This window comes from Ranitomeya imitator, chromosome 3 (genome assembly GCF_032444005.1).
Source record: "Ranitomeya imitator isolate aRanImi1 chromosome 3, aRanImi1.pri, whole genome shotgun sequence".
Classification (NCBI taxonomy): Eukaryota; Metazoa; Chordata; class Amphibia; order Anura; family Dendrobatidae; genus Ranitomeya; species Ranitomeya imitator.
The window spans coordinates 331,909,492-331,935,058 of NC_091284.1; the positions used below are offsets into that span (position 1 = coordinate 331,909,492).

The 25,567-nt window shown below is 46.2% G+C and overlaps 1 protein-coding gene across 4 annotated transcripts in view; it reads left to right on the top strand.

Moving 5' to 3' along the window:
• The window catches only part of SYTL1 (synaptotagmin like 1), a 268,530-nt gene that overhangs the window by 218,482 nt on the left and 24,481 nt on the right, over positions 1 to 25,567 (top strand). For 3 of the 4 annotated variants that reach the window (XM_069756730.1, XM_069756731.1, XM_069756732.1), the window contains one exon: positions 22,669 to 22,830. The exons of the other annotated variant lie outside the window; for it this stretch is intronic. In XM_069756730.1, the coding sequence (XP_069612831.1) occupies positions 22,669 to 22,830 (162 nt within the window). The remainder of the gene's footprint in view (positions 1 to 22,668; positions 22,831 to 25,567) is intronic. 4 annotated transcript variants of the gene reach the window in all.

Sequence of the window (25,567 nt, forward strand, 5' to 3'; positions counted from 1 at the left end):
GCGCTAGAACATACAAACTTGAAAAACGAAATTTGAACTGCATTACTGCACTAGAAATATGAAAAATGAGAGCTTTTAGCGCATAAAAATGGCCAATTTTATGTGTACCTGGTAGCCCCGTTACGGCATCTCTCTTATACCAGGTCCTAAACTTGCCTTACCTCGCTGAGAATAAACGTCTCCATCTGAATGGGTACATGTGAAAGCCTCTTACTAGACTAAAATTCTCTCTCTCTGTGGATCTGGTTCAGGGGAAGCATTCAGCTGAATGGTATAGCTCCGAGTTCCGTCGATGGTCCACTGAGGTATCTTGGGATGACTCCGCACTGGGATGTCTATTCAGAAAGGGACTGTCGGATTTCTTGAAGGACGCTCTGGCTCTCCATCCAGCTCCCAGCTTTTTCGATGAGGCTATGACTCAGGCTATCCGTATGGATCGGAGGCTATGGGAAAGAGGTATTACACAACGAGGGATTCCGTTGTTCCCTGCTAACCCTGATGTTTTGCTTCCATCTGAATCTATGGAGATGGGAGCCACTGACCTCAAAGAGAAAGAGAGGAAACGGCGGAGTGATGGAAAGCTGATTGACTCTAAGCTGGTGGCCCGCTGTAGATTAGGGACAGTTAGGTTGGAGACTCCCTTAAAAATTGTGGCTATTGATTCTACACCTCTCACAAAGGATGGTCTCCATTTTATTTCTAAAGAATTCACCCTCAGGGTGGGGGCCCTGCACCAGGAGCGTATGACATGCTTTGCTTTGGATAACCTCCTTGCTGGCCAGGTGTTGGGGTTTCCCTGGTTGCAATGGCATAACCCGGTTATTGACTGGGGGTCCTGGGATATTGTTAAATGGGGACCTAGATGTTCTGAAAATTGTCTTGCTACTGTGTCTATGTCATCCGTCAGTCTGGATGGTATTCCGGAGTACCTGAAGGACTTTGAGGATGTGTTCTCCGAAAAGCAGGCTGAGGTTCTACCACTACACCACCCATTCGATTGTGCCATTGATCTTGTTCCCGTTGCCAAATTGCCCAAAGCCCGTCTGTACAATCTCTCCGGCCCTGAGCGGGCTGCTATGAAGGAGTATATCTCTGAAAGCCTCTGTAAAGGGCATATTCGGCCATCTGTCTCTCCCGTGGCGGCGGGGTTCTTTTTTTGTAAAAATAAGATGGTGGTTTACGCCCATGCCTTGATTTTCGAGAACTGAATAAGATCACTGTGAGAAACACTTATCCTCTCCCACTTATACCTGATTTGTACAATCAATTGTTGGGGGCTAGGTGGTTTTCTAAGTTGGACCTCAGGGGAGCATACAATCTCATCCGTATGCGGGAGGGGGATGAGTGGAAAACTGCATTTCTCACTTCTGAGGGTCTGCTTGAAAATTTGGTCATGCAGTTCGGTTTGACTAACGCACCAGCGGTATTCCAGAATTTCATTAACCATGTTTTTTCTGACTTTATTGGGCGCTTTGTGGTAGTTTATCTTGATAGTCTATCAGAGGAATATATGAGTATATTAAGTCATATGAGTCATCTTCGTGCTGTTCTCCAGAGGCTCAGGGAGAACTCATTCTTTGCCAAACTGGAGTGGGGGATGAGTGGAAAACTGCATTTCTCACTTCTGAGGGTCTGTTTGAAAATTTGGTCATGCCGTTTGGTTTGACTAACGCACCAGCGGTATTCCAGAATTTCATTAACCATGTTTTTTCTGACTTTATTGCGCGCTTTGTGGTAGTTTATCTTGATAATATACTCATATATTCCTCGGATAGACTAAGTCATATGAGTCATCTTCGTGCTGTTCTCCAGAGGCTCAGGGAGAACTCACTCTTTGCCAAACTGGAGAAGTGTTCATTTTTCACTCAAGAATTGTCCTTTCTAGGGGTCATTTTGTTCACTGAGGGGTTTCGTATGGACCCTAGGAAGGTACAGGCCATTGTGGATTGGGTACAACCCAGAGATCTCAAGGATCTTCAGAGATTTCTGGGTTTCGCCAATTACTACAGAAGATTCATCAAGGGGTTTTCTCAAGTGGTCAAACCCCTCACTGATCTCACTCAAAAGGGGACTGATCTCAAAAACTGGTCAGCTCCAGCGGTGGTGGCGTTTTCTTCATTAAAAACCCGTTTCATGACTGCCCCTGTACTGATTCAACCTGATTTATCTAAACCATTTATCACAGAGGTGGACGCCTCTGAGGTGGGGGTGGGGGCTGTGTTGTCCCAAGGTCCCACCACATTAACTAACTTAAGACCCTGTGCCTTCTTTTCAAGAAAATTTCCCTCTGCTGAGAGGAATTATGATGTGGGTAACCGGGAGTTGTTGGCCATTAAATTGGCATTTGAAAAATGGAGGCATTTTTTGGAGGGGGCGGTCCATCGTATAACTGTCATTACTGATCACAAGAACCTGTCTTACATCGAGTCCGCCAAACGTTTAACTCCGAGACAGGCGCAGTGGTCACTTTTTTCCCCCGATTTCAGTTTTCCATCACTTTCAGACCAGGGTCCAAGAATGTGAAGGCGGATGCCTTGTCTCGCAGTCTAGATCCAGTATCACCTCCTGAGCCTCCTTCCTCCATTCTTCAGCATGGGGTGGTGGTGGCTGTGGTGTCCCCGAAATTGGAACAGGAGATTCGTGAGACCCAATCTTTTGCTCCATCGCCCATACCTGAAAATAAGCTCTTTCTGCCTGTCCAGTATCGGTTGAGGGTGCTTCAGGAATTCCACGACTCTGCTTTGAGTGGGCATCCTGGAATCTCGGCCACTCGTGAAGCCATCACTAGGCTGTTCTGGTGGCCCTCGGTGACTTCTGACGTCATAGGGTTTGTGTCGTCCTGTGAAACTTGTGTCTGTGCAAAAACCTCCCGCAACCGGCCGGCCGGGGAATTGGTACCACTGCCAATTCCAGATAGACCGTGGACTCATCTGTCCATGGATTTTATCACTGATCTTCCCCCCTCTAATGGAAAAACTGTGATCTGGGTAGTGGTTGATAGGTTCAGTAAACAAGCACATTTTGTACCATTAACTGGCCTTCCTAATGCTGAGACTCTATCTAAACTATTCATTGAGCATGTTATCCGGTTGCATGGTGTGCCAGTCAGTGTGGTGTCTGATAGAGGGGTGCAATTTGTGGCAAAATTTTGGAGGGCTTTTTGTAAAAGGCTGGGCATCAGTATGACCTTTTCATTGGCCTACCATCCCGAGACCAACGGTCAGACTGAAAGGACAAATCAGTCTTTGGAACAGATTTTACGGTGTCTTGTCATGTCTAGACAGAATGATTGGTTGTCTGCAATTCCTATAGCGGAATTCGCTTACAATAATCGTGTCAATCAGTCCACTGGTATTTCTCCATTCTTCTGCAATTATGGGTTTCACCCTCATTTTGGTGAATTTTCCCAGCTGGATTCGGGATGTCCAGGGGCTGATTCGGCCTTTCTGCGCTTGGGGGAGATCTGGAGGGAGGTTCAGAGAAATATTGGGGAGGCTCAGGGCAAATATAAATTTTTTGCGGATAAACGACGTTTTGTGGGGCCGGCTTATCAGGTGGAGGATAAGGTATGGTTATCCACCAAAAATATAAAGCTGAGAATTCCCTCTGCTAAGTTGGGCCCCATGTTTATTGGTCTGTATGAAATTTTAGAGGTGATTAATCTTGTGGCCTTTCGCCTGCGTTTGCCTCCGTCTTTGTGGATCCCCGATGTGTTCCATAAGGCACTTCTGAAGCCGTCAGTGCCCTTCTCTCCTCGCACCTACCACCTGTTGTTGTAGATGGCCAGACCGAGTCCGAGGTGGAACAGGTGGTGGATTCTTGTATGCTCCGCCGTTCACTTCAGTACTTGGTCCATTGGAAAGGTTATGGTCCTGAGGACCGGTCATGGGTGCCGGCGCGTTCGGTCCATGCTGATCACTTGGTCTGGGCCTTTCACGTTCGTCATCCAGAGAAGCCTGGGGGTCCGGTGGCCCCCCATTGAGAGGGGGGTACTGTCATGGTCCAGTCCGGAGTTTATTTTCATCTTTCCTCTCTTGCGACTGGTCATGCAGGGGTTAATCTCCTCAGCCTCGTTCTTGAGCTAGCTGGGATATTTCAGTTCCTCACAGCCTGCTAACTGGTGTTAATGATAGTTCATGCTTCCCAGCTTGAGCCCCTGACCTGTATTCTGATTTTGGTGATCCTTGTTTCTCTGACTGCCTTTACCCGTGTATGACTCAATCTGATCTCTGGACTTCGCCTCTTGTTTTTCGTCTCTGACACCACGCTCCCCTCCTGGTTCCGACTTTGGCTTTTACACTGACTTTGCCTTATGTCTCACGTTTTTGGTTACCACGTTCCCGGTAGGCTCTGATTTCTGATTATTCTCCTGACTGCCCCTGTGTACAGTGCTGATATCTCTGTGCATGACCTTGTCTGACTTCTCTTATTACCTGTGACACCTGTGCCTGAGCTCTGTGTTACTACGCTTAGTGTTTAACCTCTCTTCCCTCACCAGCTCCCTCTGGTGGAGGTTTCACTACAGGCACTAATTCCCTGGCCGGCAGGTTACGAGAGGTTTTAGTGTGAGCACAAGTTTCATAGGAAGACACAAACCCAATGACTTCAGAAGCCAACGAAGGCCACCAAAACAGCCTAGTGATGGCTTTTATGCGTGGCTGAGATTCCAGGATGCCCACTAAGAGCCGAGTCATTGAACTCCCGAAGCACCCTTAACCGATACTGGACAGGTACAAAGAGCTTCCAACAAATGTGTTAGACCACACCCAATACTGACACCGTCTCCATGGACATCAGGGCGCTCGTCCACACCAGGGGGTCCCTCCCAGCAAGAGAGTCCACAATCGAAGTATAAAAAGGACAGCGCCACACCAGGAAGTGACAGACAGTAACCTTCTTTATTCTGCCTCCTGCCGTAGGAGGCAGAATAAAGAAGGTTACTGTCTGTTACTTCCTGGTGTGGCGCTGTCCTTTTTAAGGTACAAAGAGCTTGTCATCAGGTACGGCCAAAGGAGCAAGAGATTGAGCCACACGAATCTCTCGCTCCAATGCCGAGGACACCGCAGCCATCACCACTCCACGCTGAAGAATGGAGGAAGGAAGTTCAGGAGGTGAAACTGGATCCAGGCTGTGAGATAAGCATCAGCCTTCACATTCTTGGATCCTGGTCTGAAAGTAATAGAAATCTGAAATCGGGGAAAAAAAAGTGACAACTAGGGTTGAGCGAAACGGATTGGACAAATTCAAAAATCGCCAACTTTCAGCAAAGTCGGGTTTCATGAAACCCGACCCAATCCTAGTGTGGGATCGGCCATGAGGTCGGCGATCTGCGCGCAAAAGTCATGTTTCGTATGACGCTTTCAGCGCCATTTTTCAGCCAATGAAGGAGGACGCAGAGTGTGGGCAGCATGATTACATAGGTCTTGGTCCCCACTGTTGTGAATTCTGTTGTTAAGCTCCCTCCTGTGGTCATGAATGGAACTTCGACTGGTTCTGTCCATGGGCTTCCTCTGGTGGTTGTGAGTGGGGTTGCGGCTTCTGAGGTTCCTTCCACAGGTGACGAGGTTAATTCGTTAGCTGGCTGCTCTATTTAACTCCACCTAGATCATTGCTCCATGCCACCTGTCAATGTTCCAGTATTGGTCTAGTTCGCTCCTGGATCGTTCTTGTGACCTGTCTTCCCAGCAGAAGCTAAGTTCTTGCTTGTTTTTCTCTGTTTGCTATTTTTTCTGTCCAGCTTGCTATTTTGATTTTTGTCTTGCTTGCTGGAAGCTCTGGGACGCAGAGGGAGCGCCTCCGCACCGTGAGTCGGTGCGGAGGGTCTTTTTGCGCCCTCTGCGTGGTCTTTTTGTAGTTTTTTGTGCTGACCACAAAGTTACCTTTCCTATCCTCTGTCTGTTCAGTAAGTCGGGCCTCACTTTGCTAAATCTATTTCATCTCTGTGTTTGTAATTTTCATCTTAATTCACAGTCATTATATGTGGGGGGCTGCCTGTTCCTTTGGGGAATTTCTCTGAGGCAAGGTAGGCTTTATTTTTCTATCTTTAGGGCTAGCTAGTTCCTTAGGCTGTGACGAGTTGCATAGGGAGCGTTAGGAGCAATCCATGGCTATTTCTAGTGTGTGTGATAGGATTAGGGATTGCGGTCAGCAAAGTTCCCACGTCTCAGAGCTTGTCCTGTATTATTAGTAACTATCAGGTCATTCCGTGTGCTCTTAACCACCAGGTCCATTATTGTCCTCACCACCAGGTCATAACAGTACAGGTGGCCAAAAGTATTAATGCATCTCAATAGAGGGATAAGAGAAGTTCTGAGACCATTTTTTTTTCTTTGCAGTGTGTTTTGTCTCTCTTTTCCCCTTTACCTCTGGGTGGTTCAGGATACAGGTGTAGATATGGACATTCAAGGTCTGTCCTCTTGTATGGATAATCTCACTGCAAGGGTACAAAACATTCAAGATTTTGTGGTTCAGAATCCGATGTCAGAGCCTAGGATTCCAATTCCTGATTTGTTTTTTGGGGATAGATCTAAGTTTCTGAATTTCAAAAATAATTGTAAATTGTTTCTTGCTTTGAAACCTCGCTCCTCAGGTGACCCTGTTCAACAAGTGAAAATCATTATTTCTTTGTTACGTGGTGACCCTCAAGACTGGGCATTTTCCCTTGCGCCAGGAGATCCGGCATTGCGTGATGTTGATGCGTTTTTTCTGGCGCTTGGATTGCTTTATGATGAACCAAATTCAGTGGATCAGGCAGAGAAAATCTTGCTGGCTCTGTGTCAGGGTCAGGATGAGGTAGAGATAGATTGTCAGAAGTTTAGGAAGTGGTCTGTACTCACTCAGTGGAATGAATGTGCACTGGCAGCAATTTTCAGAAAGGGTCTCTCTGAAGCCCTTAAGGATGTCATGGTGGGATTTCCCATGCCTGCTGGTCTGAATGAGTCTATGTCTTTGGCCATTCAGATCGATTGCCGCTTGCGTGAGCGTAAAGTTGTGCACCATTTGGCGGTATTATCTGAGCATAGACCTGAGCCTATGCAATGTGATAGGACTTTGACCAGAGCTGAACGGCAAGAACACAGACGTCGGAATGGGCTGTGTTTTTACTGTGGTGATTCCACTCATGCTATCTCCGATTGTCCTAAGCGCATTAAGCGTTTCGCTAGGTCTGCCACCATTGGTACGGTACAGTCGAAATTTCTTTTGTCCGTTACTCTGATTTGCTCTTTGTCATCCTATTCTGTTATGGCATTTGTGGATTCAGGCGCTGCCCTGAATTTGATGGACTTGGAGTTTGCTAGGCGCTGTCGTTTTTTCTTGGAGCCCTTGCAATATCCTATTCCATTGAGAGGAATTGATGCTACGCCTTTGGCCAAGAATAAGCCCCAGTACTGGACCCAATTGACCATGTGCATGGCTCCTGCACATCAGGAGGATATTCGCTTTTTGGTGTTGCATAATCTGCATGATGTGGTCGTTTTGGGGTTGCCATGGCTACAGGTCCATAATCCAGTATTGGATTGGAAATCTATGTCTGTGTCCAGCTGGGGTTGTCAGGGGGTACATGGTGATGTTCCATTTTTGTCTATTTCGTCATCCACCCCTTCTGAAGTCCCGGAGTTTGTCGGATTACCGGGATGTATTTGATGAGCCCAAATCCAGTGCCCTACCTCCTCATAGGGATTGCGATTGTGCTATCAATTTGATTCCTGGTAGTAAGTTTCCTAAGGGCCGACTGTTCAATTTATCTGTGCCAGAACATGCCGCTATGCTGAGTTATATAAAGGAATCCTTGGAGAAGGGTCATATTCGCCCGTCGTCGTCACCATTGGGAGCAGGGTTCTTTTTGTGGCCAAGAAGGATGGTTCTTTGAGACCTTGTATTGATTACCGCCTTCTTAATAAGATCACAGTTAAATTTCAGTACCCTTTGCCGCTGCTGTCTGATTTATTTGCTCGGATTAAGGGGGCTAGTTGGTTCACCAAGATAGATCTTCGTGGTGCGTATAATCTTGTGCATATTAAACAGGGCGATGAATGGAAAACAGCATTTAATACGCCCGAGGGCCATTTTGAGCACCTGATTATGCCATTCGGGCTTTCCAATGCTCCATCAGTATTTCAGTCCTTTATGCATGACATCTTCCGAGAGTACCTGGATAAATTCCTAATTGTATATTTGGATGATATTTTGGTCTTCTCGGATGATTGGGAGTCTCACGTGAAGCAGGTCAGAATGGTGTTCCAGGTCCTTCGTGCTAATTCTTTGTTTGTGAAGGGGTCTAAGTGTCTCTTTGGAGTTCAGAAGGTTTCATTTTTGGGTTTCATTTTTTCCCCTTCTACTATCGAGATGGACCCTGTTAAAGTCCAGGCCATTTATGATTGGACTCAGCCGACATCTGTGAAGAGTCTGCAAAAGTTCTTGGGCTTTGCTAATTTTTATCGTCGCTTCATCAGTAATTTTTCTAGTGTTGCTAAACCGTTGACTGATTTGACCAAGAAGGGTGCTGATGTGGTCAATTGGTCTTCTGCGGCTGTGGAAGCTTTTCAGGAGTTGAAGCGTCGTTTTTCTTCTGCCCCTGTGTTGTGCCAGCCAGATGTTTCGCTCCCGTTTCAGGTCGAGGTTGATGCTTCTGAGATTGGAGCAGGAGCTGTTTTGTCGCAAAGAAGTTCTGATGGCTCGGTGATGAAACCATGTGCCTTCTTTTCTAGAAAGTTTTCGCCTGCTGAGCGCAATTATGATGTTGGCAATCGAGAGTTGTTGGCCATGAAGTGGGCATTCGAGGAGTGGCGTCATTGGCTTGAAGGAGCCAAGCATCGCGTGGTGGTCTTGACGGATCACAAGAATTTGACTTATCTCGAGTCTGCCAAACGGTTGAATCCTAGACAGGCTCGTTGGTCGCTATTTTTCTCCCGTTTTGATTTTGTGGTTTCGTACCTTCCAGGCTCTAAGAATGTGAAGGCTGATGCCCTGTCAAGGAGTTTTGTGCCCGACTCTCCGTGTGTTCCTGAGCCGGCGGGTATTCTCAAAGAGGGGGTAATTTTGTCTGCCATCTCCCCTGATTTGCGGCGGGTGCTGCAAAAATTTCAGGCTGATAGACCTGACCGTTGCCCAGCGGAGAAACTGTTTGTCCCTGATAAATGGACTAGTAGAGTTATCTCTGAGGTTCATTGTTCGGTGTTGGCTGGTCATCCTGGAATCTTTGGTACCAGAGATTTGGTGGCTAGATCCTTTTGGTGGCCTTCTTTGTCACGGGATGTGCGTTCTTTTGTGCAGTCCTGTGGGACTTGTGCTCGGGCTAAGCCCTGCTGTTCTCGTGCCAGTGGGTTGCTTTTGCCCTTGCCGGTCCCGAAGAAGCCCTGGACGCATATTTCTATGGATTTTATTTCGGATCTCCCTGTCTCTCAAAAGATGTCGGTCATTTGGGTGGTTTGTGATCGCTTCTCTAAGATGGTCCATTTGGTACCCTTGTCTAAATTGCCTTCCTCCTCTGATTTGGTGCCATTGTTTTTCCAGCATGTGGTTCGTTTACATGGCATTCCGGAGAACAACGTTTCGGACAGAGGTTCCCAGTTTGTTTCGAGGTTTTGGCGATCCTTTTGTGCTAGGATGGGCATTGATTTGTCTTTTTCCTCGGCTTTCCATCCTCAGACAAATGGACAAACCGAACATACTAATCAAACTTTGGAAACATATCTGAGATGCTTTGTTTCTGCTGATCAGGATGATTGGGTGTCCTTTTTGCCTTTGGCTGAGTTCGCCCTTAATAATCGGGCCAGCTCGGCTACTTTGGTTTCGCCGTTTTTCTGCAATTCTGGTTTCCATCCTTGTTTCTCTTCAGGGCAGGTTGAGTCTTCGGACTGTCCTGGTGTAGATACTGTGGTGGATAGGTTGCAGCAGATTTGGACTCATGTGGTGGACAATTTGACATTGTCCCAGGAGAAGGCTCAACGTTTCGCTAACCGCCGGCGCTGTGTGGGTCCCCGACTTCGTGTTGGGGATTTGGTTTGGTTGTCGTCTCGTTATGTTCCTATGAAGGTTTCCTCTCCTAAGTTTAAGCCTCGTTTCATTGGTCCGTATAAGATTTCTGAGGTTCTCAATCCTGTGTCATTTCGTTTGACCCTTCCAGCTTCTTTTGCCATCCATAATGTATTCCATAGGTCGTTGTTGCGGAGTTACGTGGCGCCTGTGGTTCCATCCGTTGATCCTCCTGCCCCGGTGTTGGTTGAGGGGGAGTTGGAGTATGTGGTGGAGAAGATTTTGGATTCTCGTATTTCGAGACGGAAACTCCAGTACCTGGTCAAGTGGAAGGGTTATGGTCAGGAAGATAATTCCTGGGTTTTTGCCTCTGATGTTCATGCTGCCGATCTGGTTCGTGCCTTTCATTTGGCTTGTCCTGGTCGGCCTGGGGGCTCTGGTGAGGGTTCGGTGACCCCTCCTCAAGGGGGGGGTACTGTTGTGTATTCTGTTGTTAAGCTCCCTCCTGTGGTAATGAATGGTACTTCGGCTGGAATGGAGGAAGGAAGTTCAGGAGGTGAAACTGGATCCAGGCTATGAGATAAGCATCAGCCTTCACATTCTTGGATCCTGGTCTGAAAGTAATAGAAATCTGAAATCGGGAAAAAAAAAGTGACAACTAGGGTTGAGCGAAACGGATCGGTCAAATTCAAAAATCGCCGACTTTCGGCAAAGTCGGGTTTCATGAAACCCGACCCAATCCTAGTATGGGATTGGCCATGAGGTCGGCGATCTGCGCGCAAAAGTCACGTTTCGTATGACGCTTTCAGCGCCATTTTTCAGCCAATGAAGGAGGACGCAGAGTGTGGGCAGCATGATTACATAGGTCTTGGTCCCCACTGTTGTGCATTCTGTTGTTAAGCTCCCTCCTGTGGTCATGAATGGTACTTCGGCTGGTTCTGTCCATGGGCTTCCTCTGGTGGTTGTGAGTGGGGTTGCGGCTTCTGAGGTTCCTTCCACAGATGACGAGGTTAATTCGTTAGCTGGCTGCTCTATTTAACTCCACCTAGATCATTGCTCCATGCCACCTGTCAATGTTCCAGTATTGGTCTAGTTCGCTCCTGGATCGTTCTTGTGACCTGTCTTCCCAGCAGAAGCTAAGTTCTTGCTTGTTTTTCTCTGTTTGCTATTTTTTCTGTCCAGCTTGCTATTTTGATTTTTGTCTTGCTTGCTGGAAGTTCTGGGACGCAGAGGGAGCGCCTCCGCACCGTGAGTCGGTGCGGAGGGTCTTTTTGCGCCCTCTGCGTGGTCTTTTTGTAGTTTTTTGTGCTGACCACAAAGTTACCTTTCCTATCCTCTGTCTGTTCAGTAAGTTGGGCCTCACTTTGCTAAATCTATTTAATCTCTGTGTTTGTAATTTTCATCTTAACTCACAGTCATTATATGTGGGGGGCTGCCTGTTCCTTTGGGGAATTTCTCTGAGGCAAGGTAGGCTTTATTTTTCTATCTTTAGGGCTAGCTAGTTCCTTAGGCTGTGACGAGTTGCATAGGGAGCGATAGGAGCAATCCACGGCTATTTCTAGTGTGTGTGATAGGATTAGTGATTGCGGTCAGCAGAGTTCCCACGTCTCAGAACTTGTCCTGTATTATTAGTAACTATCAGGTCATTCCGTGTGCTCTTAACCACCAGGTCCATTATTGTCCTCACCACCAGGTCATAACACACCACCATCTTAGAGAAGGGCATGGCAGTGATTGGCTTGCTTTCTGCGGCTTCACAGGGCCTATAAAGGGGCATGCACGCCGACCGCCATCTTACTTCTGCCGATCTGAGCATAGGGAGAGGTTGCTGCAGCTTCATCAGAAGAAGGGATATAGTTAGGGAGGGAAGATTAACACCCAAACTGCTTGTGCTGTAGCGATTTCCACTGTCCAACACCACCATTTTTTTGCAGGGACAGTGGAGGCTATATTTTTGTGCATCAGCTCTGTAGCTTATTAGGCTGCCTTATAAGGCTCCCTGATAGCTGCATTGCTGTTTGCACGCTGCTGTGCAAACCAACTGCTTTTTTAAAAGCAAAATCCTGTTGCTCCTTTCTGTACAGTTATCTTGTTTATTTGTCCACACTTTGGTGTGCAGCAGTCCTTTTTATTGCTGCCATACTTTTCCTGAGATCATTGTAGGGAGATTTAAATTGTACTACAGTCCTTGTATTTTTTCATATATCTTCCAGCCACTTTCTGCCACTTAGATTTCGTTGTTATATACACTGGGCCTGAGTTTTGGTTCACTCTCCCCCCAAAAAAGTGAGATTAAAATAATCACAAAGTGGATATAGTGCAGTCCTGTTAGTTTGTCGTATGTCAGCCAGCCACTTTCTGCCATTTAGATTGCGTTGTTATATACACTGGGCATGAGTTTTGGTTCAGTCTCCCCCCAAAAAAGTGAGATTCAAATTCTCAAAAAGTGGATATACTGCAGTCCTGTTAGTTTGTCGTATGTCAGCCAGCCACTTTCTGCCACTTAGATTGTATTGTTTTATACACTGGGCCTGAGTTTTGGTTCAGTCTCCCCCCAAAAAAATGGAGAGTTAAATTCTCAACAAGTTTATATACACCCTCTACCTTGTTTTACAGTACCATATAACGGTTGTTATTTTGGTTAGATTTTCCAAAAAATGAGGATGTCTGGTGGAAGAGCCCGTGGGCGGTGGTTGCCAGCTGGTACTGATGGTGGTGGTGGTGCATCTGGTGGTAGTGACAAAAGCACAATAGCAGCTAAGGCTGGAGGTGTTGAGCCAGCGTCATTGTCTGGCTACACAAGGCCTCGAAGGCTCCCTTACCTGGGAGTAGAAAAACAGCTTTTAAAGCTGGAGCAGAAGGAAAAAGTTTTGGCTTTCCTTGCTGACTAAGCCTCTAGCTCTTTCGCCTCCTCTTCAGAAAGTTCCAAATATAAAAGCAGCGAGTCGTCAGTGGATGCTCCCAGTCAGGAACAAGATGTTTCCTTGTGTCCTTCACCCAAACCAAAAGTGAAGGATGCGTCAGGCGCCACTACAGTTTACTCCATGGAGCTCTTTACACATACCGTACCTGGGTTCGAAAGGGAAATTGTTAACTGCCCATTACAAGATGAATCGGACATGGAGTGCACTGATGCACAGCCACAGCTAGATTATTATGCTGTTCCATTGACTCAGATCACTACATTGCCCTCGCAGTGTACTGAGCCAGAATCTGACCCTGCTGAGACTATGGTGCCCCGTCCCGAACACTATAGCACCTTACACGGTGACACAGAGGAAGGTTCACATGACATTGAAGAGGAGGTGATAGATGACCCAGTTGTTGACCCAGATTGGCAGCCATTGTGGGAAGAGGGTGCTGCTGCCAGTAGCTCAGAAGCGGAGGAGGATGATCCGCAGCAGCCATCTACATCGCAACAGCTGTCATCTGGCAGGCCCGTATCAGGCCAAAAACGTTTGTCAAAAACAAAAACAGTTTTAGGACAGCGTGGCCATCCGGTGAAAGTAGCACAGCATGCAATGCCTGAAAAGGTATTCCATGGTGGGAAGAGTGTAGTGTGGCAATTTTTTAACCAAGATCCAAATGATCACTCAAAAGTTATCTGTAAGAAATGCCTTTAGCAGAGGGAAGAATCTTCAAAATATAAATACAATGTGCATGCTTAGACATTTAACCAGCATGCAGTTGCAAGCCTCGACTAACTACCAAACGTTCCGTACCATTGGTGCACCTGCTCAGAATGAAGGTAGTCAGCAACGCTACATTGCTTCCTTCACTGTAAGGCCACCGGTTAGGACACCACCAGCAGCAAATGTGGAGGTATCTTCGCAAGGCAAAAGCAGTCAGGGAATCACTAGGTTATTAGTAGGAAACACTGTATGTAGGCCAACATCAAGAATACCATCACCAACCCTCTCTCAATCCGCCATGTCCACCACCACCACCACTAGTTCCACCATATGCAGCTCTCCAGTCCAGCTCACCCTACAAGAGACTCTCGTTAGGAAAAGAAAGTACTCATCCTCTCATCCGCGTACACAGGGTTTGAACACCCACATTGCTATACTAATCTCGTTAGAGATGATGCCCTACCGGTTGGTTGAAAGCGAAGATTTCAAAGACATGATGGCCTACGCAGTACCACGCTATGACCTACCCATTCGGCACTTCTCTGCGAGAAAAACCATCCCAGCCCTCCACCAGCATGTCAAAGACCGCATTGTCCATGCACTGAGGTAATCAGTCAGTGGAAAGGTGGACCTCACAACAGATGCATGGACCAGTAGGCATGGCCAGGGACGTTACGTGTCCATCACGGCACACTGGGTTAATGTGGTGGATGCAGGGTTCACAGGGGACAGCCATAGTGGGAAAGTTCTGCCTAGCCCACGGTCTAGGAAACAGTTGGCTGTAGGCGTTCGCCACCCCTCCTCCTCCTCCTCCAGAAGCGAAAGCTCATCCACAGAGTGCAGTCGCACGACCACTTTATCCGCAGCTGCCAGTGTTGCACACAAGGTGTCCCATTATCGAACAGCTAGTGGTAAGCGTCAGCAGGCTGTGTTACAAATGAAGTGTTTGGGTGACAACAATCACACCATGGAGGTACTGGCCGAGTACTTGCAGCAACAAACTCAGTCATAGCTGGGCAGTGTACATCTTGAGGCAGGCAAGGTAGTCAGTGATAATGGAAGGAATTTTATGGCTGCCATAGCCCTTTCAGAGTTTAAACACATACCATGCCTGGCTCACACCTTGAACCTGGTGGTGCAGTGCTTCCTCAAAAATTATCCGGAGTTACCAGTCTTGCTCCTGAAGGTGCGAAGTCTTTGCTCGCACATCCGCCGATCGCCCGTACACTCCAGCCGTATTCTGAACCATCAGCACTGCCTAATAATCGACGTTGCAACAAGGTGTGAACTCCACACTGTGCATGGTTCAGAGGCTGTGCGAACAGAGGCGTGCTGTAAATAATTTGTGGGAGGATACACATTCACGGGCAGGCACTTGGATGGCAGACATGGAGTTGTCTGGTGTGCAGTGGTTGAAGCTACAAGACCTCTGTCGAGTCCTTCAGTGTTTTGAGGAATGCACACGGCTGGTAAGTGCAGACGACGCCATCATAAGCATCCCATTAATGCGTCTGCTGATGCAAAGTTTGATGCACATAAAGGAGCTGGCGTCTGCAGCTGAGGAGGAGGGAAGCCTTGATGACAATCAGCCATTGTCTGCTCAGGGAACTCTCCTGGACGAGGTGGCGGACGAAGAGGAGGAGGAGGAGGAGGATGGGGATGAATACGGGAGGAGGATGCTTCTCAGGGGGCAATACAAACTGCTGGCGTTGCAAGGTCAGGTACAGGGTTTTTGCGGGATACAAGTGATGTTGATTTGCAAGAAAGTGCTCCTCAACCCTGCACAAGCGGTGAATTGACAACTGGAACATTGGCCCACATGGCTGAGTATGCCTTGTGTATCCTAAAAAGGGACCTCCGCATTATCAAAATGATGACCGATTACGATTACTGCTTGGCCTGCCTCCTGGATCCACGATATAAAAAAAAATTAAAAAATATCATGCCACATGAGAACCTTGAGCAAGTATTGGCTCGCAAACAAGCAACTCTTGTAGACCATTTGGTTCAGGCATTCCCAGCACACAGCGGCGGTGATGGTTCTCACACGAGCCGTAGGGGGCAACATGGCAGAGGTGTTAGAGATGCACAAATCTGAAGTGGTGTTGGACAGAGGGGTTTTATGACCAGTTTGTGGAGTGATTTCGCAATGACCACTGACACGACAGGTACTGCTGCATCGATTCAAAGTGACAGGAAACAGCATTTGTCCAGTATGGTTACGAACTACTTTTCCTCCCTTATCGATGTTCTCCCTCACAGGTCAATCCCCTTTGATTACTGGGCATCTAAAATAGACACCTGGCCAGAATTGGCAGAATATGCATTACAGGAGCTCGCTTGCCCTGCTGTTAGTGTTCTATCAGAAAGATTCTTCAGTGCTGCTGGTTCAATACTGACCGAAAAAGGACACGTCTGGCTACCCAGAATGTTGATGATCTAACCTTCATTAAAATGAACCAATCATGGATTTCAAATTATTTTGCCCCACCTTCCCCTGCTGACACGTAGCTTGCCGGAAAAATGTCTTGCTTTTGGCCTCCTCTTACTGACTTCTCCAATTTCTCCATTTGCAGCTGCTGAATGTCCACCATAGGCCATTTTTAGACCTCCCTAAATGGGCTGACTCCCCCCACAGGGCCGTGGTCACCACCTGGTGCAAGCAACCGTGTGAGTGCCGTTTGCCTGGACAGGTGGGTGTGCCCACTCTTGGGCGACGGCACTGGCACAGGGTCCCTCATAGTACACCGTCGTAATATGTACCACCACCCATGAGAGAGTGTTCTCCCCCAGCTCGAACAGTGCTCTACCACTTGCAATACTTACCTCTCCCTGCTCCACCACTGTGTAGTCTGTGCTGTTAAATCCTTCAATGGCATTGCCAATACAAATTTGTAGAAATGATAGATGATAGTTAAAATATACAGGGGCCCTGGCCTCCATTTAGACCAGTTTAAACTTTGCGCGTAATACCACTGTCTGCTGCTCAGCAGAGGAGCCCACCCCTGTACCTAGCTATGCCACCTGTTCAGTCCTGTTACCAATTTTGAACTGCATTTAGCCTACTTTAGTATTTGGGCCTACTAACTGTGTCTGCCACTCATTACAGTTGTCCTCTACTGAACAAAGCAATGCCACCTGTTTAGTCCTGTTACCAATTTTGAACTGCATTTAGCCTACTTTATTATTTGGGCCTACTAATAGTGTCTGCCACTCATTACAGTTGTCCTCCACTGAACAAAGCAATGCCGCCTGTTTTGTCCTGTTACCAATTTTGAACTGCATTTAGCCTACTTTAGTATTTGGGCCTACTATCTGTGTCTGCCACTCATTACAGTTGTCCTCCACTGAACAAAGCAACGCCGCCCGTTTTGTCCCGTTACCAATTTTGAACTGCATTTAACCTACTTTAGTATTTGGGCCTACTAACTGTGTCTGCCACTCATTACAGTTGTCCTCCCTAGAACAAAGCAATGCCGCCCGTTTAGTCCTGTTAACAATTTTGAACTACAATTTGCCTACTTTAATATTTGGGCCTACTAACTCTGTCTGCCACTCAATACAGTTGTCCTCCACTGAACAAAGCAATGCCGCCTGTTTAGTCCGATTACCAATTTTGAACTGCATTTAGCCTACTTTATTATTTGGGCCTACTAACTGTGTCTGCCTCTCATTACAATTGTCCTCCACTGAACAAAGCAATGCCGCCTGTTTAGTCCTGTTACCAATTTTGAACTGCATTTAGCCAACTTTATTATTTGGGCCTATATCTGTGTTTCCTCCTCATCCTGCCCATTGCCCAGCCACTACTAGATGAATCTGCTGGTACATTGACGCAGACCACTACATTCCCCTTGCACTCTACACAGCCAGAATCTGACCCTGCTGAAAGTCAGGTTCCCCTTCCTGCATACTATACCACCTTACACGGGGACAAAGAGGAAGGTGCAGATGAAAGTGCAGGTTCCTTCATTAGGTGGGGGGGCATACTCATTGGCGATGTCACTGGCACAGGGCTCCTCATAGTACGCAAAAGTGTCTCTGCCAGTGGGAGGCACCACCCGCCGTCAAACACACCATCATACTATAAGGGGCCCTGTGCCAGTGCCAACGAGTGGGCCCCCCTGCTTGCTCAGGATCACAGCACTTGCAAAGTTGAAATACTTACCTCTCCCTGCTCCACCGCCGTGACGTATTCCGCGTTTCCTGGGCCCACGAAAATCTTGAGCCAGCCCTACCCCCCCACAACTTTAGCCAAATGACCCCCAGTTTTCAATGCCTAACTATTATTATAAAGCAAATTAAGATTGACAAGCTTAGGTAATAAGAATTTATGTTTTTGGCATTAAAATGGGCACTGTAGGTGTTTTCCTGATTCCCCATTGACTTGCATTAGGTTTCGTGTTTCAGTCGGCCCCCGACATTTCGCAATAATCGGCCGATTTCACCCGACCCAACTTTTGACAAAGTCGGGTTTCGTGAAACCCGACTCGATCCGAAAAAAGTAAAAGTCGCTCAACTCTAGTGACCACCTTGCCTGTCTCCGGGTCAAACGTTTGGTAGATTCGAAGTAAGACAGATTCTTATGATCCGTAATGACAGTAATATGATGGGCAGCCCCCTCCAAAAAATGCCTCCATTCTTCAAATGCTAATTTAATGGCCAACAGCTCCCGATTTTCCACATCATAATTCCTCTTAGCAGAGGAAAATTTTCTCGAAAAGAAGGCACAAGGCCTTAAGTTAGTCAACATGGTGGGCCCTTGGGATAACACAGCCCCCACTCCCACCTCCGAGGCGTCCACCTCTACGATAAATGGTTTAGACAAATCAGGTTGAACCAGTACAGGAGCAGTCATGAAACAATTCATCAAAGAAGAAAATGCCACCAAAGCTGGAGATGACCAGTTTTTGAGATCAGCACCCTTACAGTTAAATCTGTGAGGGGTTTGACCATCTGAGAAGACCCCTTAATGAATTTTCTATAATAAAAAAACACCTAAAAAGAACAATTCCTGAGCAAAAAAATCAACACTTCTCTGGTTTAGCAAATAGTGAGTTCTCCCTAAGCCTCAGAACAACTGCACGGAGGTGGTCCATGTGAGTCTGTTTGTCAGAAGAATATATGAGGATGTCATCCAAATAAATTACCATGAAACGCCCAATAAAATCTATGAAAACATGATTCATGAAATTCTGAAACACTGCTGGCGCGTTAGTCAGGCTAAAGGGCATAACCAAATTCTCAAACAAACCTTCAGAGGTGAGAAAAGCAGTTTTCCACTCATCCCCCTCCCGCATACGGATGAGATTGTATGCCCCCCTGAGGTCCAACTTCAAGAACCTCCTGGCCCCCACAATTGATTATACAAATTGGGTATCAGTGGGAGAGGATAAGTATTTCTTATGGTAATTTTATTAAGAGGAGCCCGCTCAGCTTCCTTTTCGGAGAACACATCCTCAAAGTCCTTCAGGTACTCTGGAATACCCTCCAGATTGATGGATGACACAGATACAGAAGCAAGACATCTCTTAGAACAATTGGGACCCCATTTAACAATGTCCCGAGATTCCCAGTTTATCACAGGATTGCAACCAGGGAAGCCCCAAGACCATTCCCACAGGCAGATTTTCCATAACGAAACATGAAATACGTTCCTGGTGTAAAGAACTCACTTTAAGGAGAAATTCTTCTGAAACCATTTTGGTGATATTCTTAGCCAGTGGTGTTTTGTCAATGGCAACAACATGAATAGGAGTCTCCAGCCTAACTGTCCCTAACTTACACCTAGCACCAAGTCATAGTTAATAAAGTTCATGGACAACCCGCAATCCACGAAGGCAGAAGTGGACACGAAGCCACTCCCACAACAAAGTTCCACTTCCAACAAAATTTTTGAAAATGCAAAAAAAGATACCTGAGAGTCGGGGTGACTACCACGACAATCACCCAGACTCAGATGCTTGTAGGTTAATGGACAGGAGGAGCAGTCTTTTTTCCAATGTCCAGGATCTCCACAGTAGAAACACAACTTTTCTTCAAACCGTCGTCTCCTCTCCTTCTCCTTGAGATTGGTGACTCCCACCTCCATAGGTTCAGACGGGGGTGAAACAACAGGACCAGCAGAAAAAAACAGACCCTCTCGCTCTGCAATACCTTTTTCCCGCAGCCTCCGATCCATGTGGATAGCTTGAGTCATAGTCTCCTCCAATGAGCTGGGAGGTGGATGAAGAGTCAGATCGTCCTTCAGGTAATCCGCCAGACCACTCCTGAACAGACATCTCAGTGCGGAGTCATCCCAGGACACCTCAGTGGACCATTGACGGAATTTGGAGCTGTACCACTCGGCTGAGCGCTTCCTCTGAACCAGACCCATAATAGTGTCCTCTGACAACCTGACATGGTCCGGTTCATCATAAATAAGTCCTAGGGCCTCAAAGAACCTATCTACAGACATCCGTTCAGGAGCAGTGAGGGGCAGTGAGAAAGCCCCAGATTGGGGACCCTGCCTAAGTAAGGAGATAATAATCCCTACCCTCTGAGTCTCATTCCCTGACAATTGAGGTCTAAGGGAAAACAATAACTTACAGCTTTTCCTGAACATACGAAATTTATCTTTTTCACCAGAAAAGGTGTCAAGAAGCTGAACCAAGGGTTCGGCAGAATGCAAAATAACATCTACCGACTCACCAGGTTGACTAACAGCATGGGGGGTGGTTTCCTGCATGGTCATAACAGTCTCTGTCAGTTCTTTCTGTAAGAGAGTATGAGACGTGACAAGGGCCCGATGTTCCACCGAAAAATCCCGCACCATCTGTGTCAAACTGGACACTTGATCCGCCAGGTTGCAAAGCGGATCCATGACCAGAGAAAAAAAAATGAAAAAATCCCCTTTAAATGTGTGGTCAGGTATAATGTAATGTGCTGCTGCAGTGCAGTATAGTGCAACCTCCACCAGGGGGTGCTGGTGAGGGAAAAGAGGTTGTACACACAGCGTAGCAACACTGAACAACAACACAGGTGACACAGGTAAGGAAAGAGAAGTTAGACCAGCTAAGGTCATGCACAGAGAGGTCAGTGCAGTACACAGGGTGAGTCAGAGGAATAGTCGGGGACAAACAAGAAGTCAGAGCCTACCGGGAATGTGGTAACCAAAACATGAGACGTAAGAAGAAGTCGGGATACAAGCCAGAGTCGAAACCACTTGGGAAGCATGGTATCAAAGACGGAAAACAAGGGGTGAAGTCCAGAAATCAGATTGAGTCATACACGGGTGCAGGCAGTCAGAGGAACAAGGATCACTAATAGGAATAGAAGTTAGGGGATCCAGCTGGGATGCTTGAACTATAGCTGACACTGGCCCACAGGCTGCAGAGGACTGAAATAGCTCTGCCAGCTCCAAAGCGAGGCAGAGGGGATTAACTCCCGCATGACCATAGTAACATAGTTTTTAAGGTTGAAGGAAGACTTTAAGTCCATCTAGTTCAACCCATAGCCTAACCTAACATGCACTCACATGTTGATCCAGAGGAAAAAAAACCATGTGGCAAAGAGTAAGCTCCACATTGGGGAAAAAAAATTCCTTCCCAGTGCAGTCCAGAGACAAGACAGCTGAAAACAAACTCAGGACTGGACATTACAGTGGGGATATGAAATCCAATACTCAGTAAAGTAGTAATGAATGACAAATACAGTAAGGCAGTGGTCCCCAAAATTCATACTTTGAGAGCCAAATGCAGTTTGACTCATCCCACTTAGGCCATATTGAATCCAAGAGCACCATAGTCAGATATAAAGACAGACCACCAAAAGACAGCACACCAAAAGCTTATGCCTCCTCACTTATAGGTAGTATACTACTTACATCCAGAGGTATCCCCTTTCTGTAATCTTGCATGAAGCACCACACTATTCCACCCTGGAACAAATACCCCACTCTACCTGGAGGTATTATCCTACCTTCCCCTCCCCACCAGTACACCCACGTCTAGATTTGCTCTACTGTGCATGGCTACTCACAGATGGCGCCATTTGAGGACCTTCTCTTCATGGTTGTTTGCTAAATTTGGAACTAACATACAAAGCTTGCAGTGGCGAGCAACACAACATGGGATCATGAGCCACATGTGGCCCACAGGCCACGAGTTGGGAACCCCTGCAGTAAGGTATGTTAAAAACCTCTTCAAAAATTAACATAATGCATAGCAGTGTAAAACGACATTGCTGTGTGCATATTGAGTCCTGTCTTTTGTTTCTAATTTTAACCACTTCAAGGTTTACAACCTATGAAGTGGTTAAAATAAATAACTTGTAGCATGCTCATTATTTGGCGGGTTCTCCCAAGAAGCCACTTGTTAGCTATCGTTTAAGCAATAGTAAAAAAGACTATGAAAAAGGAGGGCAAATTAAAAAAAACCCACTGGCTTTTTCCTGGAGCGGCTTCGTCTAGGAAAACTTTTGCAGATTTGCCTGCGTCTTTAACGCTATCGAGTGCATGTACTGTACATTCCCATGCTATGTCAGCATAAAAAATAGCTATCTATGCAAATTTAATAACACTGAGGGATCTATTTACTTTAGCAGCCAATGATTTATATCATTAATTTTACAAAGGTCAAACTCGATAACCATGTATGTTCTTTCAGCCTATTTAAAGGGAACCTGTCACCTGAATTTGGCGGGACCGGTTTTCGGTCATATGGGCGGAGTTTTCGGGTGTTTGATTAACCCTTTCCTTACCCGCTGGCTGCATGCTGGCCGCAATATTGGATTGAAGTTCATTCTCTGTCCTCCGTAGTACATGCCTGCACAAGGCAATCTTGCACAGCGCAGGCGTGTACTACGGAGGACAGAGAATGAACTTCAATCCAACATTGCGGCCAGCATGCAGCCAGCGGGTAAGGAAAGGGTGAATCAAACACCCGAAAACTCCGTCCATATGACCGAAAACCGGTCCTGCCAAATTCAGGTGACAGGTTCCCTTTAATTATGTAGTAACTATTTCTGGTGTATACTAGTTATTCCAGGCCATAGTATATATAATACTGCTTTTATATGACAGTACAAGTTTGAGAGATCAGAACTACAAAGCCATTTCCTAAACCTTTCTGTGTGGCATCGTGGGTCATTAGCAAGGAACATTTTCTTGGGAGAAGTGGAACTGGAGCTTGCAACTTGGGACTGGAGTCAAGTTCAGCCAGCATGGCATAGCCTTCAGCCACGGGTGAGTATGAACATAGTCATATTAAAAAACCTGCAAATATTACCAAAAAGTTTCCACAAGTACTTCATTGACCAGTTCATACAGCACATAAGTCAGCCTATCTCATGCTAATGAACAGTTTAAATTGCAGACTTCACAAGTCTCTCTCATAGTATCTGTCTGCTGGTGTCTCTCAGTTTAACAGGAAGGCCACATTCAGATGCAGGAAATTTCTTTATTACAGAAATCTGCAAAATTTTCATCATGTGGTTTTTACATCATTATTGACTTCAGGGCATGCTTTAATATTTGATCCTGCAACATAGTAGTTATGTTGCAGTACTGATAAAAGATCTTTTAAAATATTTTGCAAAGGGTAAAATATGCAGCAAACCTTGAACTAAATTTTGCCAGGACTTCAGCTTTTGGAATCTGCTGCAAATCTGTACATGTTAAGTATGGAACTGAAAATCTGCAGCATGTCATTACTCCACAGCTGAAAAATCTGTGATTTCTTCTGTGAAGTCATCATTCATTATTATTATTATTATACATTTTTATAGCGCCATTTATTCCATGGCGCTTTACATGTGAATATGAGGCAAATATAGACAAATACATTAAACATGAGCAGATAACAGGCACACGGGTACATAAGGAGGGAGGACCCTGCCCGCGAGGGCTCACAGTCTGCAGGGGATGGGTGATGAAACACTAGGAGAGGGTAGGGTAGGTTATTCATACATGTAGTACTATATTTTAAACACCAAAAGAGAAACAACCATTCCCAAAATGGGTTAAAAATACATTTTTATTAAACAATTTCCAAAATACATAATATTGATAATCATAAAAATAATCCAGGTGCACACCACATCCGACGCACGTTTTGTGGACGAAGCTCCCAGAGCGAAACGTGCGTCGGGTTTGGTGGGTACCTGGATACCTATATTCTGAGGTATATATGCATAGCTTTATTTGACTCTTTATCATTTATCACTTGTGTTCTGACAGCATCTATGGGACCTTTGGCCTGAATCATGTGATATTGTGTTTCACTTGTATCTCTGCTATGTAAAGGGATATTTTGGGGTATCTTGTTTGAATTCTCTGTTTTATTATATTTATGGCACATGCACCTTATTTATAACCATATTGACATTTGATATATATATAGACACATTATATCCCTTTTGAAGCAGATTACTTATATCAGTACTGTGATGCTGTTTGCATACTGCTTTGCTATTTCCAGGTGTCCCACTTTTATTCCTGCTCCTGTTTTTATGGATTCCCTTCTGTATGATATCTATTGGATTATTTATATGATTATCATTATTATGTAGTTTCGAAATCTACTATATAATTGTCTAAGGGTCACTTCCGTCTTTCTGTCTGTCTGTCCTTCTGTCTGTCACGGATATTCATTGGTCGCGGCCTCTGTCTGTCATGGAATCCAAGTTGCTGATTGGTCTCGCCAGCTCCCTGTCATGGCTGCCGCGACCAATCAGCGACGGCCACAGTCTGATTAGTCCCTCCCCTACAGTCAGCGCCTGTCGCCCACTACATACTCCCCGCAGTCACTGCTCACACAGGGTTAATGCCAGTGGTAACGGACCGCGTTATGCCGCGGGTAACTCACTCCGTTACCGCCTCTATTAACCCTGTGTGACCAAGTTTTTACTGATGATGCCTATGCAGCGTCAATAGTAAAAACATTTAATGTTAAAAATAATAATAAAAAAAAAATCATTGTATACTCACCTTCCGCCGCCTTTCCCGCTCCTGGCTACGGTCCGGTGAAAGCTCCATGCAAGCGGAAGATTCCGGTGGTATGGGAGAAGGACCTGCCATGACGTCTCGTCATGTGACTGCAACATGATCACTGGCCCTGAGCGCCTGCGCGAGAAGGACCTGCCATGACGTCACAGTCATGTGACCGCGACGTCATCACAGGCCCTGCGCGCCTGCGCAAGAAGGACCTGCCATGACGTCACGGTCATGTGACCGCGACGTCATCACAGGCCCTGCGCGACAAGGACCTGCCATGACGTCACGGTCATGTGATCGAACTACAACTGGCCCTCGGAAGGTGAGTATATATATATATATATATATTTTTTTTTAACCTGTGACATACGTGGATGGGCAATATACTACGTGACTGGGCAATATACTACGTAACTGAGCAATATACTACGTCGCTGGGCAATATACTACGTGGCTGGGCAATATACTACGTCGCTGGGCAATATACTACATGGCTGGGCAATATACTACCTCGCTGTGCAATATACTATGTGACTGGGCAATATACTATGTGGCTCTGTGCTGTATACTACGTCACTAGGCAATATACTATGTAACTGGGCAATATACTATGTGGCTGGGCAATATACTACGTGGGCTGTGCCATATACTACGTGGCTGGGCAATATACTATGTGACTGGGCAATATACTACGTAATTGGGCAATATACTATGTGGCTCTGTGCTGTATACTACGTAACTGGGCAATATACTATGTGACTGGGCAATATACTATGTGGGCTGTGCAATATGCTACGTGGCTGGGCAATATACTACGTGACTGGGCAATATACTATGTGACTGGGCAATATACTACGTGGCTGGGCAATATACTACGTGGGCTGTGCTATATACTACGTGGACATGCATATTCTAGAATACCCGATGCGTTAGAATCGGGCCACCATCTAGTTGTTTAATAAAAATGTATTTTTAACCCATTTTGGGA